General features: G+C 32.1%; 1 protein-coding gene and 1 long non-coding RNA gene across 2 annotated transcripts in view; both read left to right on the top strand.

Annotated features, from left to right (window-relative positions):
- Nucleotides 1–14,072, top strand: part of LOC139482701 (uncharacterized) — a 931,021-nt gene that overhangs the window by 372,243 nt on the left and 544,706 nt on the right. The gene's annotated exons all lie outside the window — the stretch shown is intronic.
- LOC139482684 (uncharacterized) overlaps nucleotides 1–14,072 on the top strand; it is a 41,986-nt gene that overhangs the window by 22,252 nt on the left and 5,662 nt on the right. The window contains exons 19-31 of the mRNA XM_071266752.1: nucleotides 1,341–1,468; nucleotides 2,497–2,569; nucleotides 3,343–3,573; nucleotides 4,165–4,239; nucleotides 5,118–5,144; nucleotides 6,169–6,240; nucleotides 7,226–7,356; nucleotides 8,853–8,922; nucleotides 9,610–9,840; nucleotides 10,229–10,303; nucleotides 11,349–11,393; nucleotides 12,177–12,245; nucleotides 13,293–13,429. Coding sequence (XP_071122853.1) covers nucleotides 1,341–1,468; nucleotides 2,497–2,569; nucleotides 3,343–3,573; nucleotides 4,165–4,239; nucleotides 5,118–5,144; nucleotides 6,169–6,240; nucleotides 7,226–7,356; nucleotides 8,853–8,922; nucleotides 9,610–9,840; nucleotides 10,229–10,303; nucleotides 11,349–11,393; nucleotides 12,177–12,245; nucleotides 13,293–13,429 — 1,364 coding nt within the window. The remainder of the gene's footprint in view (nucleotides 1–1,340; nucleotides 1,469–2,496; nucleotides 2,570–3,342; nucleotides 3,574–4,164; nucleotides 4,240–5,117; nucleotides 5,145–6,168; nucleotides 6,241–7,225; nucleotides 7,357–8,852; nucleotides 8,923–9,609; nucleotides 9,841–10,228; nucleotides 10,304–11,348; nucleotides 11,394–12,176; nucleotides 12,246–13,292; nucleotides 13,430–14,072) is intronic.

A 14,072-nucleotide genomic window follows, 5' to 3' on the forward strand; every position in this document is an offset into this window, starting at 1 on the left:
GTTTTTCCTTTTCAAAGTGTCTTTTTCTATTTATTACCAAGTGTAATGTTTTTCCTTTTGAAGGTGTCTTTTTCTATTTATTACCAAGTGTAATCTTTTTTCCTTTTTAAGGTGTCTCTTTCTATTTATTACCAAGTGTAATGTTTTTCCTTTTTAAGGTGTCCTTTTCTATTTATTACCAAGTGTAATGTTTTTCCTTTTTAAGGTGTCCTTTTCTATTTATTACCAAGTGTAATGTTTTTCCTTTTTAAGGTGTCTTTTTCTATTTATTACCAAGTGTAATGTTTTTCCTTTTTAAGGTGTCCTTTTCTATTTATTACCAAGTGTAATGTTTTTCCTATTTTAGGTGTCTTTTTCTTTTTATTACCAAGAGTAATGTTTTTTTCCTTTTTAAGGTGTCTTTTCTATTTATTACCAAGTGTAATGTTTTTCCTTTTCAAGGTGTCTTTTTCTATTTATTACCAAGTGTAATGTTTTTCCTTTTTAAGGTGTCTTTTTCTTTTTATTACCAAGAGTAATGTTTTTTTCCTTTTTAAGGTGTCTTTTCTATTTATTACCAAGTGTAATGTTTTTCCTTTTTAAGGTGTCCTTTTCTATTTATTACCAAGTGTAATGTTTTTCATTTTTAAGGTGTCCTTTTCTATTTATTACCAAGTGTAATGTTTTTCCTTTTTAAGGTGTCTTTTTCTATTTATTACCAAGTGTAATGTTTTTCCTTTTTAAGGTGTCTTTTCTATTTATTACCAAGTGTAATGTTTTTCCTTTTTAAGGTGTCCTTTTCTTTTCATATGTACTTATGCTGCTTTCTTTAAATTGATCATCACATAATCTTTCCTTTATGCACAATCTGCATGATACATAAACGTACATTTTCTGCTTACCCTTCCGGAGCACCTGAGATCACCCCTAGTTTTTTGGTGGGGTTCGTGTTGTTTATTCCTTAGTTTTCTATGTTGTATCGTGTGTGCTGTTGTTTGTTTGTCTTTTTTCATATTTAGCCATGACGTTGTCAGTTTGCTTTGGATTTATGAGTTTGACTGTCCCTTTGGTATCTTTCGTCCCTCTTTTCTAGGAAACTTTTCATGACTTTAATTATTTTTGGATATTGTTGTTAGCATCTATATTTACTAACCATGCTTAATAAAAAATTTTACATACAAACAAAATATTTATACAACTACACCAAAGGCAATGCTTCATTACAAGAAACTGAATACCTACAGTATATACAATTGATTCAAAGAACTACATACAGCAATGAGAAAAAAAATGCATTCTGTACCATTGACTGAAACAGGTCATTTAAGTAATTCATCTTTATCTTTCTTTCTCCTTTGAAGATATGTGCGTTGATCATACATGATAGGATTCATCAGTATACAGAAATTACAGACGAGCTATCTCAATCAGATGAGAAGAAACAACCAGGACTCCTCAGAACAGTTTACGCATTTTTGTTTGTTGAAAGGTAAATAAAATAAAATTAATCTAGCCTATAATTATCAGAATATATGACGTTATTTGAGTCGATAAGAGTCGTGGTGTTATGATTAAAAGTTGACGTTTCCATAAGACTTACAAAGTTGAGAAATGCCGCACAAACATGTCGCTTAAAAGATCCTTACTAGATCATAATGATGTAGCAATGAATGTTCATTATAGCATGTTGAACTTGTCTGATTAATGAGGAATTCGTGCACTGGAATTTCTATTGCTTAAATGCTGTCAATTGAACCTATCTATTGTAGAGATGTTTTGGAAATGATAAACCCTCATCTGAAACACATAAAACTAAACACAATTAAGGATGCTCGCTTGTCATGTTTTGAAATTTTTATAAGATTATCGAAATCCTCTGGTTTTATCCATGTGAATGCCTTAAAAAGTTTTTCCAGTTGACCCATATTTTTCTTTTTATAAATCTTTTACATGTATAATTATTAGCCATTGGTTAAAGTCTTATAAAACTTATTAACTTTATGACAGTTTTTAAGAACTTTAACTTGTCAATGATAAAGCTATGAAAAATCAATTTCAATGGCTTATATCTCGAAAACAAGTACATTGACCTCTATATTTTTTTGCTTTTTTCAATTAATCCCCTATCAATATATACTATTGTTATTAAAAGCTATTTATCTTGAAAATGAGAATACTAACTTCCTTAAAGACAAAGACCATCATTTGATTTCACACATATTTCACTGTTATTTATTGTGATATATGTACATGACATAACTTAATCAATATGACCTTTTGATCCAAATCCTTAACTTCTTACTTTTCATGGTTCTTTTTTTAAATTGTTTTTACCTTCGAAACGCCAGTTTGACGTACAAAATATTATACAAATTATCATTCATAAGAAGTATTTGAAAGAAATATTTATAAAACAACAAGAAACAATTCAAAACACAAAACCAACACCATGGCTTCAACGTAAGGTACGACATAAGTATTTACATTTGAAAAGAAGGCGGTGTTTGTACATTTCAGACAGTTATTTAAGAATAACCGGAAACTTGAGATCCCTGTCGCAGTGTATGTCGGGGCTAGCATAGTGATGACGGTAGGTAAACGTTATAAAATAACGATCAAAATATTGACCACGAAATGTATATGTTATATCTTATATCTTAATGTTACATTTTAAAACCTGTTCAATTGAGTAACTGGATACTAAATATAATCGAAAATGAAAATTGCCAATTGCAAATTAATAAGGAATTTGGATTTTTAGAAGGAATTAGTTTTAAAATAATGTTTGACATTTAGATAAACCTTATAAAAATGTAAACAACGAATTCAAAACAGGTACACGAGGTAGTGAGACGTATACGTTTCAATGTCGCAATGGTATATTTCACCTCTATTTCACCCCTAACGTTGTAGGTACGTTTGATTTGAACTAACACGAAATACCAGTTTCCACGTCAGTTGTTTCTGTACGGACATTCCGTGTACATCTACAAAATATAGCTTGCCGTCGCATATACAAGTGGGGTCTCGGTGACCGAGAGGCTTGAACAGTAAGTACTGTAATCAATAGCCAGTCAACCCTGAAATTGTGGATTCAAACCCCACTCGTGTGGGTGCACTCGACTTCAATCTAAATTGACTAGGATTGTCAGTTTTCCTATCGAAGTTCGGTGGTTTTCTACGGCACTCCGGCTTCCTTCATCGATAAAAACTGGCCGCCACGAAATAGCCTAAATCCGGTGCTTAAAAATGGCGTTAAAACACCAAAAAATCAAAAATCATATATACATGCAACACTGATAACAGGAGTTTTAAGCACTTTTTAACGCACTAACAACACTCATCGTAATAATTATTTTCCAGTTACTCGAAACAACGTTCATTGTTTTAGTATGCTTTTATGGATTTTCATGGTTACTGGACCGGAGATGGATAACAACAGGTTTATACATACTCGATGAAGAAACTGTGAACATTGGAGTTTTGTTCGATTTTCTCAAGATTTCACTTTTAGCTCTGATTCCTATAATAAGTATAAATAGAATATGTGGAGTGGTTTCTGTATTGACAAGACGTAAAATCTTTCTTTATGTGGTAAGTGAAAAAATACAAAAAATCTACATCATATATAATGTAATCTTTATTCAAATTTAAAAAGTGAATCATAATTTTGAACAACTTTAAAAAAGTAATAAATTATCGTGACTGTAAAACATATACAGGATCGATTTCATGGGCAAAATACATTCGTCTCAACTCGGCCGATTCCGTACCCTCATATAGAAGGAGAGTAGCGGATTCTACCGAGGATTGCCGAATGGGGCAAAATTCGTTAGAATAATTGTTTTTGTAGTGAACACCTACAATGGAGTCGGTTTAGGATGAGCTACACAATACTATTGCTAAATATATAAGAACAGTAAACGTCAAGAAAGGAGATTCATGAATGTTAAAATTTTACAGTCGGAAATTAGAAAGCAGAAATTTTTATGTTTTCGCATTAAGTTTTGTTTGAAGTTGTGCATATATTTCAATATCGATGACGAGATCAATGATGTGATAGTTTTACAATGTAATTTATAAATGTTGTTGAATACAAATAGCATATGATACATTTTTCTCTTTCAACTGGTGAGCGCTATGAGTTTAACTATTTCAAAATGCATTGATATTATATTTTTGTAGGTGTCGGGTGTACATGCGTTCACATTACTGATTTCAATAATATTTCTGATACTTTCATCAATAGTATTGCGTGCGGTAAGTATAAATTGTCTAGAAAACAAACAAATAAAACAAACACACAAAAGGTGACAGCGATATGCAAATCTAGACATTTTTTTACTTGCCCTTACATCGTTTAAATTCAACAATTAAAATTCTTTTTATGGCGTTCATTATCACTGAACTAGTATATACTTGTTTAGGGGCCAGTTGACGGACGCCTCCGGGTGCGGGAATTTCTCGCTACATTGAAGACCTGTTGGTGACCTTCTGCTGTTGTTTTTTTCTATGGTCGGGTTGTTGTCTCTTTGGCACATTCCCCATTTCCATTCTCAATTTTATTTTTGTATACATTTAAATCAATGCCCCTGTTTCCAATCTGAATGTTATAACTAATACTAGGTACACCTTATTACATCACTTGTGTTAAATTTGTGACATTTAAATCAGGTATTTACTGGAATTATATGTCGACTAAAATCATGGAAATAAAAAGGTTTTTTTCGAAAAAAAATGTGGTGGTATATTGCTAAACGGTGTATATATGTTTGTTGGATTCGTTCTGAAACTGCATATATTTTTTCAAGACATAAATTTTAATAAATAATCACAAAAAAAGAGATATGACATGATTATCAAATGTAAAATTGATGCATCAGGAATCTAATTGTTGACTAGGATATCAACTAAAAGAATGGTCAGCATATATCTGGCATATAAACATTACATATGAAATTTGATTTTTGGTGCTGGTTCTATAAATTAATATACTTTGACGGTGATCCGATATTTTCATCAGTTGTTTTGTTAGCTTCTTATCTTAAGGACAATATGTAATTGATTCGTGTGTAATAAACAGTCTCAATTATTCATGTTTGAATTCCATTGTCTGTATTTGGGTTTCTGTTTCACAGGTGAGCAGGTGTACCTTAGACAGCGAGGTAACTATACATATGAAACGTCGCTATGGTAGAAGTTTTGATACTTCTGTGTACCTATTTGTTCTGTTTGACTATAAATATCGCAACATGTAACACATCACAACAAGAAATGGAAGTGTTGAACGACCTTGACTGGCTATACAGCCCTCGCACGGTCGGCTTCGTAACACATCTACAGTACTGTAGTAATACATTATTAACGATAAATATGTTTTAAAAAAAGATGTTATGATGATTTGTGCTGTTTATCTAGACCAGACATTTGTATAATGCAGATTATTGTCATGCTTCCATATCACGTCAGCATACCATAGGTTGAAATAATTGCCATATCGACGCATAGCAAGCGACGCAACTGACATTGTGTCTCTAGGAGATCGTGCTATAAATTTAGTGTGTCACATTGATAAAGCGTCGAAAGGAATTATCATATTTAAACAACGGCAAATACTAATGCCTTAATTTCACACTCAAGACCCTTATTATTAACAACATCCAACTTATCTGTCAACTTATACAAATCTAATTTATAACGGCAAAAAGAGGACAAGAAACGTCGGGTTTTTATTCTGCGTTTGATAAATTGATATAAAATTAATCATGTACGTTATAAAAAGATTTTTTGAATGAAGACAATTGCATTTTTACGATCATTTTTAAAACATCTTTGATAGTGTGTTGCATTTATTGATAGCTCTTGAACATTACCTCTGCCGATATACTTGAAATGACATGATGTAAAATAAACCTTTACAAACTTATTTATTCATAGAATTTGAAATTCCATCAGTCAAAATTGACATAAGATTAATTTTGGCCTTTCGCTTGTGTCTTTTGTTAGTCAGATAGATATGCCACTTATCCGGTTCTTTAACTTATTGTCTTTAAAGTACTTCGCTTTGAAAGATTCAGCCCTTCAATCGCAGGAAATTTATAAAATGCTATTTTTTTTTAAAATAAGAAATACTTCAATTGCACATACTACATGTACTAGTATACATATTGATATTGTGTTTGCTTTTAGTCTTGCCCTTCACGACGATATGTTATAGTTGGTGTAGCAGTTGCCATGCTTATTCTTGAAATCTTAATACAGGTAATTACAAGCTTATAAGTAATGCGATCGTTTCATATCTTTACTATTATCTTAACGCTTGTACAGTCAAATTATATTTACATTCAGGTTAACTCTGTATTGTTTCCTGGATATCATTAACATGGTTGACCTGAATTAATTTTCCTCAACCTAATCAACATCATCCCGACAAATAGAATAAGGGCTTCCTTGTCACATCTTTGTTGATGCAAAATCCATGACTAATTTCTATAATTTAAAAACCTCTCTTGATTGATTCTTTTTAATTTGAATTTAAAACTATTTATTTCTCGGGGATTGGGGAACAAGTTTTGCTTCTTATAGTAATCCCTATTCTCTTTGAGGTTGCGAGTGCTGCCCTGTCGCGGAATTAGCCTGTTCTTTTTCTAAATCTATGAGGTGTTGTTCACGTGCAAGAGATGTATAATTGATGGATTATTAGGTATATCAAGCTCTTTTTATCTCAATTAAACCCTGACCTTAAATGAACTCTTTTCAATAAATCTTTGCCTTCAACTGGTTTCGTTTGAATGTACCTTCTAAAGCAATTCAGACCTTTTAATTTATAAAGTGTCATTGTTGGCCATTAGAAAAAATCATATCTATTTTTTTTGGTGATATTTTTAAACTACCCACTAACAAGACAGACACAGCATTTTTAATACTGTATCTTGCTTGAAATAATTGTTTTTGACTGAGAGTCCAGATAAAAAATGAAAAGATATTTGGTAGTTATTCCGTCGTCAATTCATAAGTTGTAATAATTGTGGAATTATGTCAATCATATTAATAATTTTCATATAGCTTAAATGTTTGATATGTTTAAACATAATATGTTCTAAAAACTCTGTTGTTTTTAGCTTAATTCTATTGATTTGATCTTATCTGGTCGAAAACAACTAATATCTTGATTATTAAGGTAATGGTTTCAAGAAAATTGCGTTTGATAATTTTTGTGTAAATGTAAGGCTTATTTTTATTTAAGGTGATGTCCTTCCTTGTTCACGACAGATGCTATAAATATTTTCTTCCTGATGAGGGTACAGAATCCTTGGTTGGTCCAGATCAACAAAAAGGAATGTTTTTAATGATGTATGACAAATTTTTTCGACGAAGGTATTTACTTTACTTTACATTCTTCATGTTATATTGATTCATATTTGGGATGTTTGTTCATGTGTTCGTGTTTTCTTCGTCTTTGAAATATATAAGATAACGGATACCTTTTTTATCATTCCGTTCATGCCCGTTAGACGTCCGTTCTAATCCGTTATACGTCCGTCCATATTCCTTGCATGTCTGTTTAGCCTATGTTTTATCCGTCGACGTCCGTTCTAACCGGTGAAAAATTTTGAGCATGTTCAAAACTTTCAACGGACGTCCAACGGACGAAATGTCCGTTAAACGTCCGGTAGGCGTCCGTTTTGTACGGTACTCGTCCGTTTCGTTTCCGTTTTGTATCGGTTACGTGTCTGTTTTACATCCGTTGGCGGTCTGGCAGATCAATTAACCAACGAACTTCTAAGGACGTCTAACGAATAAAACGGATGTTGAACGAATGTGAAACGGACTTCTACTGGACGTATAACGGATAAAACGGATGATGAACGGATCTGAAGCGGATAAATGCCAAGTGAAAATTTCGCGTCAGAAATGTCAATTAGATTTCTTAAGGTTCATAAATTCTAATTATTCATAATCGATGTAAGGAGTAAGGGCACGTCTTCAAAGACAAGCAGCTCTTATTCAGGCCAGACACTGCTCTTTGTCAGAAATTACGGGCTATGGACTTTGAGAAATTGGTGAAAATCACAGTTATACTGACTTTTTTTCTAAACGCCTTCAGATATGGGGCTGATGTTTGGTATGCAAGTTAACTATGATGAGTTACAGATCAATTTTCAGTTTAGTTCCGCTCCACTAATTTTTGATGAAGTTATGGGCTTTGGACTTTGAGGAATTGTTGAAAATCACAGTTATACAGACTTCCTTTCTAAACACCTTTAGATAATGGGCTAATTGTTGGTATGTGAGTTAACAATGATGAGTTATAGGTCAAGCTTAAGTTTTGTTTTGCTCCGCTAATTTTCGCTGAAATTACGGGCTTTGGACTTTGATAAATTATTGAAAATCACAGTTATACAGATTTTTTCTCTATACCCCTCAATATTTTGAGCTGATTGTTTATATGTGAGGCTACCTTCATGTTTGTGTCCACATGTGATTGTATTAATATTGCAGATTTTTCTACTTTTTGGGACAGGGCCATTCGACATGTTCGAGTCGCTTTGACACACCTAGTATTTTCATCCGTTAGACGTCCGTGTGTGTTATCCGGTTAGGTGTGACCGAGGCTCAATGTTCTAATTTAGTTAATGTAATAGCTTTATACAAACAATAAAGAGAATTATATAATAATGAATTGCTGTATCAAACTAAAAACACTGAACGTCTCACAAAAACTATACATACCATTAGATATTGAATAACAAGAACTCAACAACAAGGTTGACATAATACTTGAAATTTCGGAAAAAGGGCAGGTCGTATTCAAAAACAAATTTGCAATACACATGCCACAAGTGTATATACTATTTTCTTTACTTTTGCAGGAAAAAATTCGGTAGTGGAAAGATAGAAGTGTTAATTGCCGTTCATTTCGTGATAGCTGTATTTTTTCTTGTATGTTGGCTTATGTATTTTGATATTTTTAAACTAAATTTTAAGCTCTGTTTTATAATTTTGCAATGCATAATACATGTCACAGATATATCTGTATTTCGTCACAAAAAGGTATTATATTATACTTGTACTTCCAAAATGGTTGACGCTCTAAAAGCCTGATATAATGATTTTGATCTACAAGTTTCTATAAATTGTTGATCTACGATAGCTGTCCCTGCTTCTATTATTGTGAGGGACTTTGTAAGCCAAGATATTATTTTTTTTTACTAATGGAAGGTATATTATCTATGAACTATTGCTTATTTCTCTGTCAAGTAACTTGTCTTTTGTTATTTCCCTTAAACACTCATATACACCAAACCTGTATTTTATAGCTGACTATGTTGAAGGCCGTACGGCTACCTATATTTGTTAATGTCTGTGTCATTTTGGTCTCTTGCGGACAGTTGTCTCATTGGCAATCATACACATCTTCTTTTTTATATTACATGCGTTAAAACAGAAAACTATCATATATACAGTAAAATCGTGATAACTAATGATATTGTTACGAATACATACAACTTATCCTATTGCAAAAAGTACAGGTATTAGAGACACTCAAGATTTATGACGAACGACTTATCATGAACATTACAAAACGACTTCTCTTTTTATATTATAGCTTCTTTTTTATTTCTTCAGATTATTGAAATAACCTTTATTGTATTGGTGTCTGTGTATGGATTATCATCGGTTCTGGACAGGCAATGGATAACATCCGGACTCAGTAGCATGTATAAGATTTCAATGAATCTTGAAGTTATCTTCAAATTCTTGTCAATTGGATGTCTAGTGTTGCTTCCATTAATCAGTATAAATAGAATCATCGGAATAATAGCAATATCGTGCACCTGGATCAAAGTCATATATGTAGTAAGCAAAGTATTTTGTAATTAATTGAGAGTAATTTTACACTTGATCATAATTTTTCATATAGGTAATACCGATTTAGATGTTCAGATATCATTAACTCTATTTATTGTATCTTTGTACAAACAGTGAAATAGAAAAAAAATTAAAACACAAAGCTATATAGTATAACGTATAACCTGACTTTTTATTTGCATTTATTTAACATGTAAACAGTGGATAAGAAAAGTACTAATAAAAAAAAATCTTCGAGATATGGATTTGAAAACTAAAAATTGTTAAACCATTGATGTAAAATACGTCTCCCTTACACAGTTTTGGTTTACGTATGTTTGATATCCAGACATTCGTTCTTCGCACAGTTTTAATGTAAAATTATTTTGTTTCACAGAATTCTGTTATCATGGCGTTAACACTATCAATCAATATAGTCTTCATTTGTCTTGGTGCGATCTTATTACACGAAGTGAGTACCTTAAATAATTCCTTTAAATCTATATGTTTACTGTTAAAGATGCACCAACTCAGCTTTAGTAAGACTGTCATTTGGACATAATCTCTTGATCTTTACAATGTTTAACACCCTGGTTTTAGGTGGGTTTGTATTTGTCAATTTCTTATATCCGCCTTAAAACTAATAATTTAGTGTGTTATATGAATTTAAACATGTCCAAACTGCCATCACTTATAATTTGATCTGTTGTCAGACATTTGCATTGCTGAAATTGTTCCAGTCTGCAGAAGGTTATTATGAAGGAACAAATACATAATTTAAAAGTTACCAATTCAAAATTCAAACTTATTACTCAATAACATATCGACAATCCCGTAGAAGAACGAATAACAAAAGGTATATTTGAATGACATAATCCGCCTACGATAAATGGCGGAAGATTTGCGGAAGAATCTTCCCATAGAAGAACAAATTACAATCAAAACACAAATAACATTATACAAATCACATCAGAAAAAAACTGAAAATAATGGCTCAGTTTAGCGTAATTTGAATCCCCGTATTATATTGTATAACAACTCCTGATTTTCAATCTATGAGTTTGACGGAAGGAAGATTATCATGGCTGGTGATGCATGCAAAGCAGGTGACGGTTAAAATGTTTTAATTTTGGGAAAAATCCCTTAGATTGCACTGTATTATTCTACTTCTTAAGTAACTTATGAGATATGAACTTGAGTCAAATTCATACTGTTTCCTTAATTTTCATGCAAAAGGTATATTTGAATGACGTTACCCGCCTACGAAGAAAGGCGGAAGATTTGCGATTTTACTTTAAAACATTGCAGGTCACTACTCGTCGTTTATCGAAATTGTAATATGGACTAGTGCAGTAAAATTGGTATCGTTTGTCTTATTTATATAACAAATGTTGTGGAATTGATATGCGAGACCTAAAAATAAGACATGTTAAGTATATATTAGATAATGTTTCAATGAATATGTTTTCTAAGCAGTACACACAAATGTTTTCTGCACTATGTTGCAATTATTTCAGGAATCTGAATGTCAGTACATTGACGCATTAAACTCTAGTACAAAGGTACGTGTAAATCAATGTTTAGGAATCTGATTCATTCTGGGTTAATTTTTGAAACATACATCAACACGTTGTGATCATGTGACAACTATATAAACATGTGTATGTCAACCAACGACGTAACGTTGTTGTCATCTTAGTATAATTCAATTTTGGATTTAACGCGTCTTCTGATTGGCTGACGTTATTTTGTTATGAGCCCATATACATAATTTAGTCATGTGACCGTGACGTCATCGTCGTTTTTTCATGGTTTTCTACGGTTTAAAATGGAATTTAAAATTAAATTATAAGAAATGACTGTAATATTTTTTCTGTCTATTCGAAATAACAAAAAATGTGGTGCACACTGTTAAATAACCCGCTACGCGCGTTATTCAGTGTGCACCAAATTTTTTTTATGTTATTTCTTCAAAGACAGAAAAAATATTACAGTCATTCCTTAAATAAAACGATATAATTACAAATTGTTCGTGTGATTCTAAAGCGGCGAATAACATAAGGATTTGTTTCATAGTACTAAAATTAAAGTGCAAAGTTTTTTTTAAGGCATGTTTAAATATGACATGTGTTTAACGTGTATTGTGCGTCACAGATTTTTGTCACGCCACTCATTAATAAGATGTCAATAATCCAAAACGAAAAGAGTTAAAAAAAAACAAAACAAATTCAACATTAAGGAACATCACTATACTTGTAATCAAATTATGCACACATCAGCTGGAAGTTGATACTCATAAAATGGGAACATATGAGTTTATATGTCTTACAACAATATATTTGCAGACATGTCCAAAAATGAAGGCAATGGTTGGAATAGGACTTGCCATATTTTGTTCTGAATTCCTAATGCAGGTATTTTCATGTTTGCACTTTTACATCATATACTTACATAGCTATATAGGTTGTACTAAAAAAAATTTTTTTTATTACAACACAAATAGCACATAACTTCTTTAGTCTTTGCATTTAGAGGAGAAACATTATATTATCTTAAATATTATTGTGTTTGCTCGATGATAAGTATAGTAGGGGAAAGTGAAATTAACTATTTTCTACATAGGAAAATGCCGGTACCAAGTCAGGAGTATGATAGTTGTTGTCCATTCGTTTGATGTGTTTTCCTTTTGAATATTTCTCGGCGTTATTGATGGAATTAACCTTTTGCATATGCAGAATTGGAAACTGAACTAGTTTTAAATGCATTTAGTCCTGCCAAATGGCTACGTCGCTGAAAGTATTCTTTGGTACCGACATTTTACTAATGATGAAATTAGGAGACGGGATACGGTGATCATAGTTAAATCGTTGAACTATTTATCGTTAGTAACTCATAATTTTATGTTTTTTGCTTCATATATATGAATGGTTCTGTAATAAAAGGCAACAGTAGTATTGGTACTGGATAGGACAAAACTTTATTCAGTTCAAGAGTTACTTTATTTGAAAAAAGATATATTCTGCATATATTTTTGATCAAAGACTACATGTAATAGGGACATATAATGGTAGTATTACACCTTTATATGCTGAATTCATCGGAGCGTTGGACCGAGAACCCTGCATACAACAGCTCACACGTAACACCATAAACACATGGATATTTATTTTCATTTTGAATTAGTAAGCTTGTTATGTACCGAACTAAACGAAAGACAAGCATTTGAACAACGATATTACACAAATGTTTTTTTTTGTTTTTCTATTTGCTTAGGTAGCAGCACCAGTTAAAGAGAATCAAATCTTATTTCTCTTCTTTTATTTTTTTAGTGGTCTTTTTTAATTTTCCTATGCTAAACCATCTACGGGATAATGATTGAGCTATTTCAGCCTTCTATATACACATTTTTTACGCAACGTGCAATCAACAAAAAGTATAACAAGCAGTTACTTTTTTTTTAGGTTTTATCTATAGCTGTTAATGATAGAAGTCATAAGTACATTGAACAAATACAGCCGAATGAAGAGGACGACACTGCGACTACGGATACAGGAAAAGGGCTGTTTCTCATGATTTATGATAAAACATTCAGAAGAAGGTAACCAATGATTTTTATGAGTGTCCTACTTACAAAACTATGCATTTTTCGAAAAAGTAAGGATTTTCTTATCCCATGCATAGATTACTGTAGCCGTATTTGGAACAGCTTTTTGGAATTTTGAATCATAAATGCTCTTCAATTTTGTTCTTGTTTAGTTTTATAACTATCTGAGCGTCACTGATGAGTCTTATGTAGACGAAACGCGCGTCTAGCGTATTAAATTATAAATCTGGTACCTTTGTAACCAATTGGGAAATATTCACAGAGCAACGGCACATACAATTATGTCTTTCTTTGGTAAAAAGTTGTCTCTCATTGTCAATCATAAAAAATATTCTTATTCTTATTCCCAACACTTTGGGGTTTGTATCTTGCATATCTCTCATAGATATCCATGGATTTACGAGTTTTGAACAACTTCGATGTATGATGTAGTACTTTATACTACTGTTGCCTTTATAGAATATCAATAAACTTCTGAGTATTACAATGAATCATAGGCGGATCCAGGGGGGGGGGGGCGGCCCCCCCCCCCATTTGTTGAGGGAAATATTTGGTTGCTTATATAGTGAATCACTGAAGCCTGACTGAAGCGGGCCCCCCTTAGGTCAGTCAGCGCCCCCTCCTTTCAAAAAGTTCT

Source organism: Mytilus edulis, chromosome 7 (genome assembly GCF_963676685.1).
Source record: "Mytilus edulis chromosome 7, xbMytEdul2.2, whole genome shotgun sequence".
Classification (NCBI taxonomy): domain Eukaryota; kingdom Metazoa; phylum Mollusca; class Bivalvia; order Mytilida; family Mytilidae; genus Mytilus; species Mytilus edulis.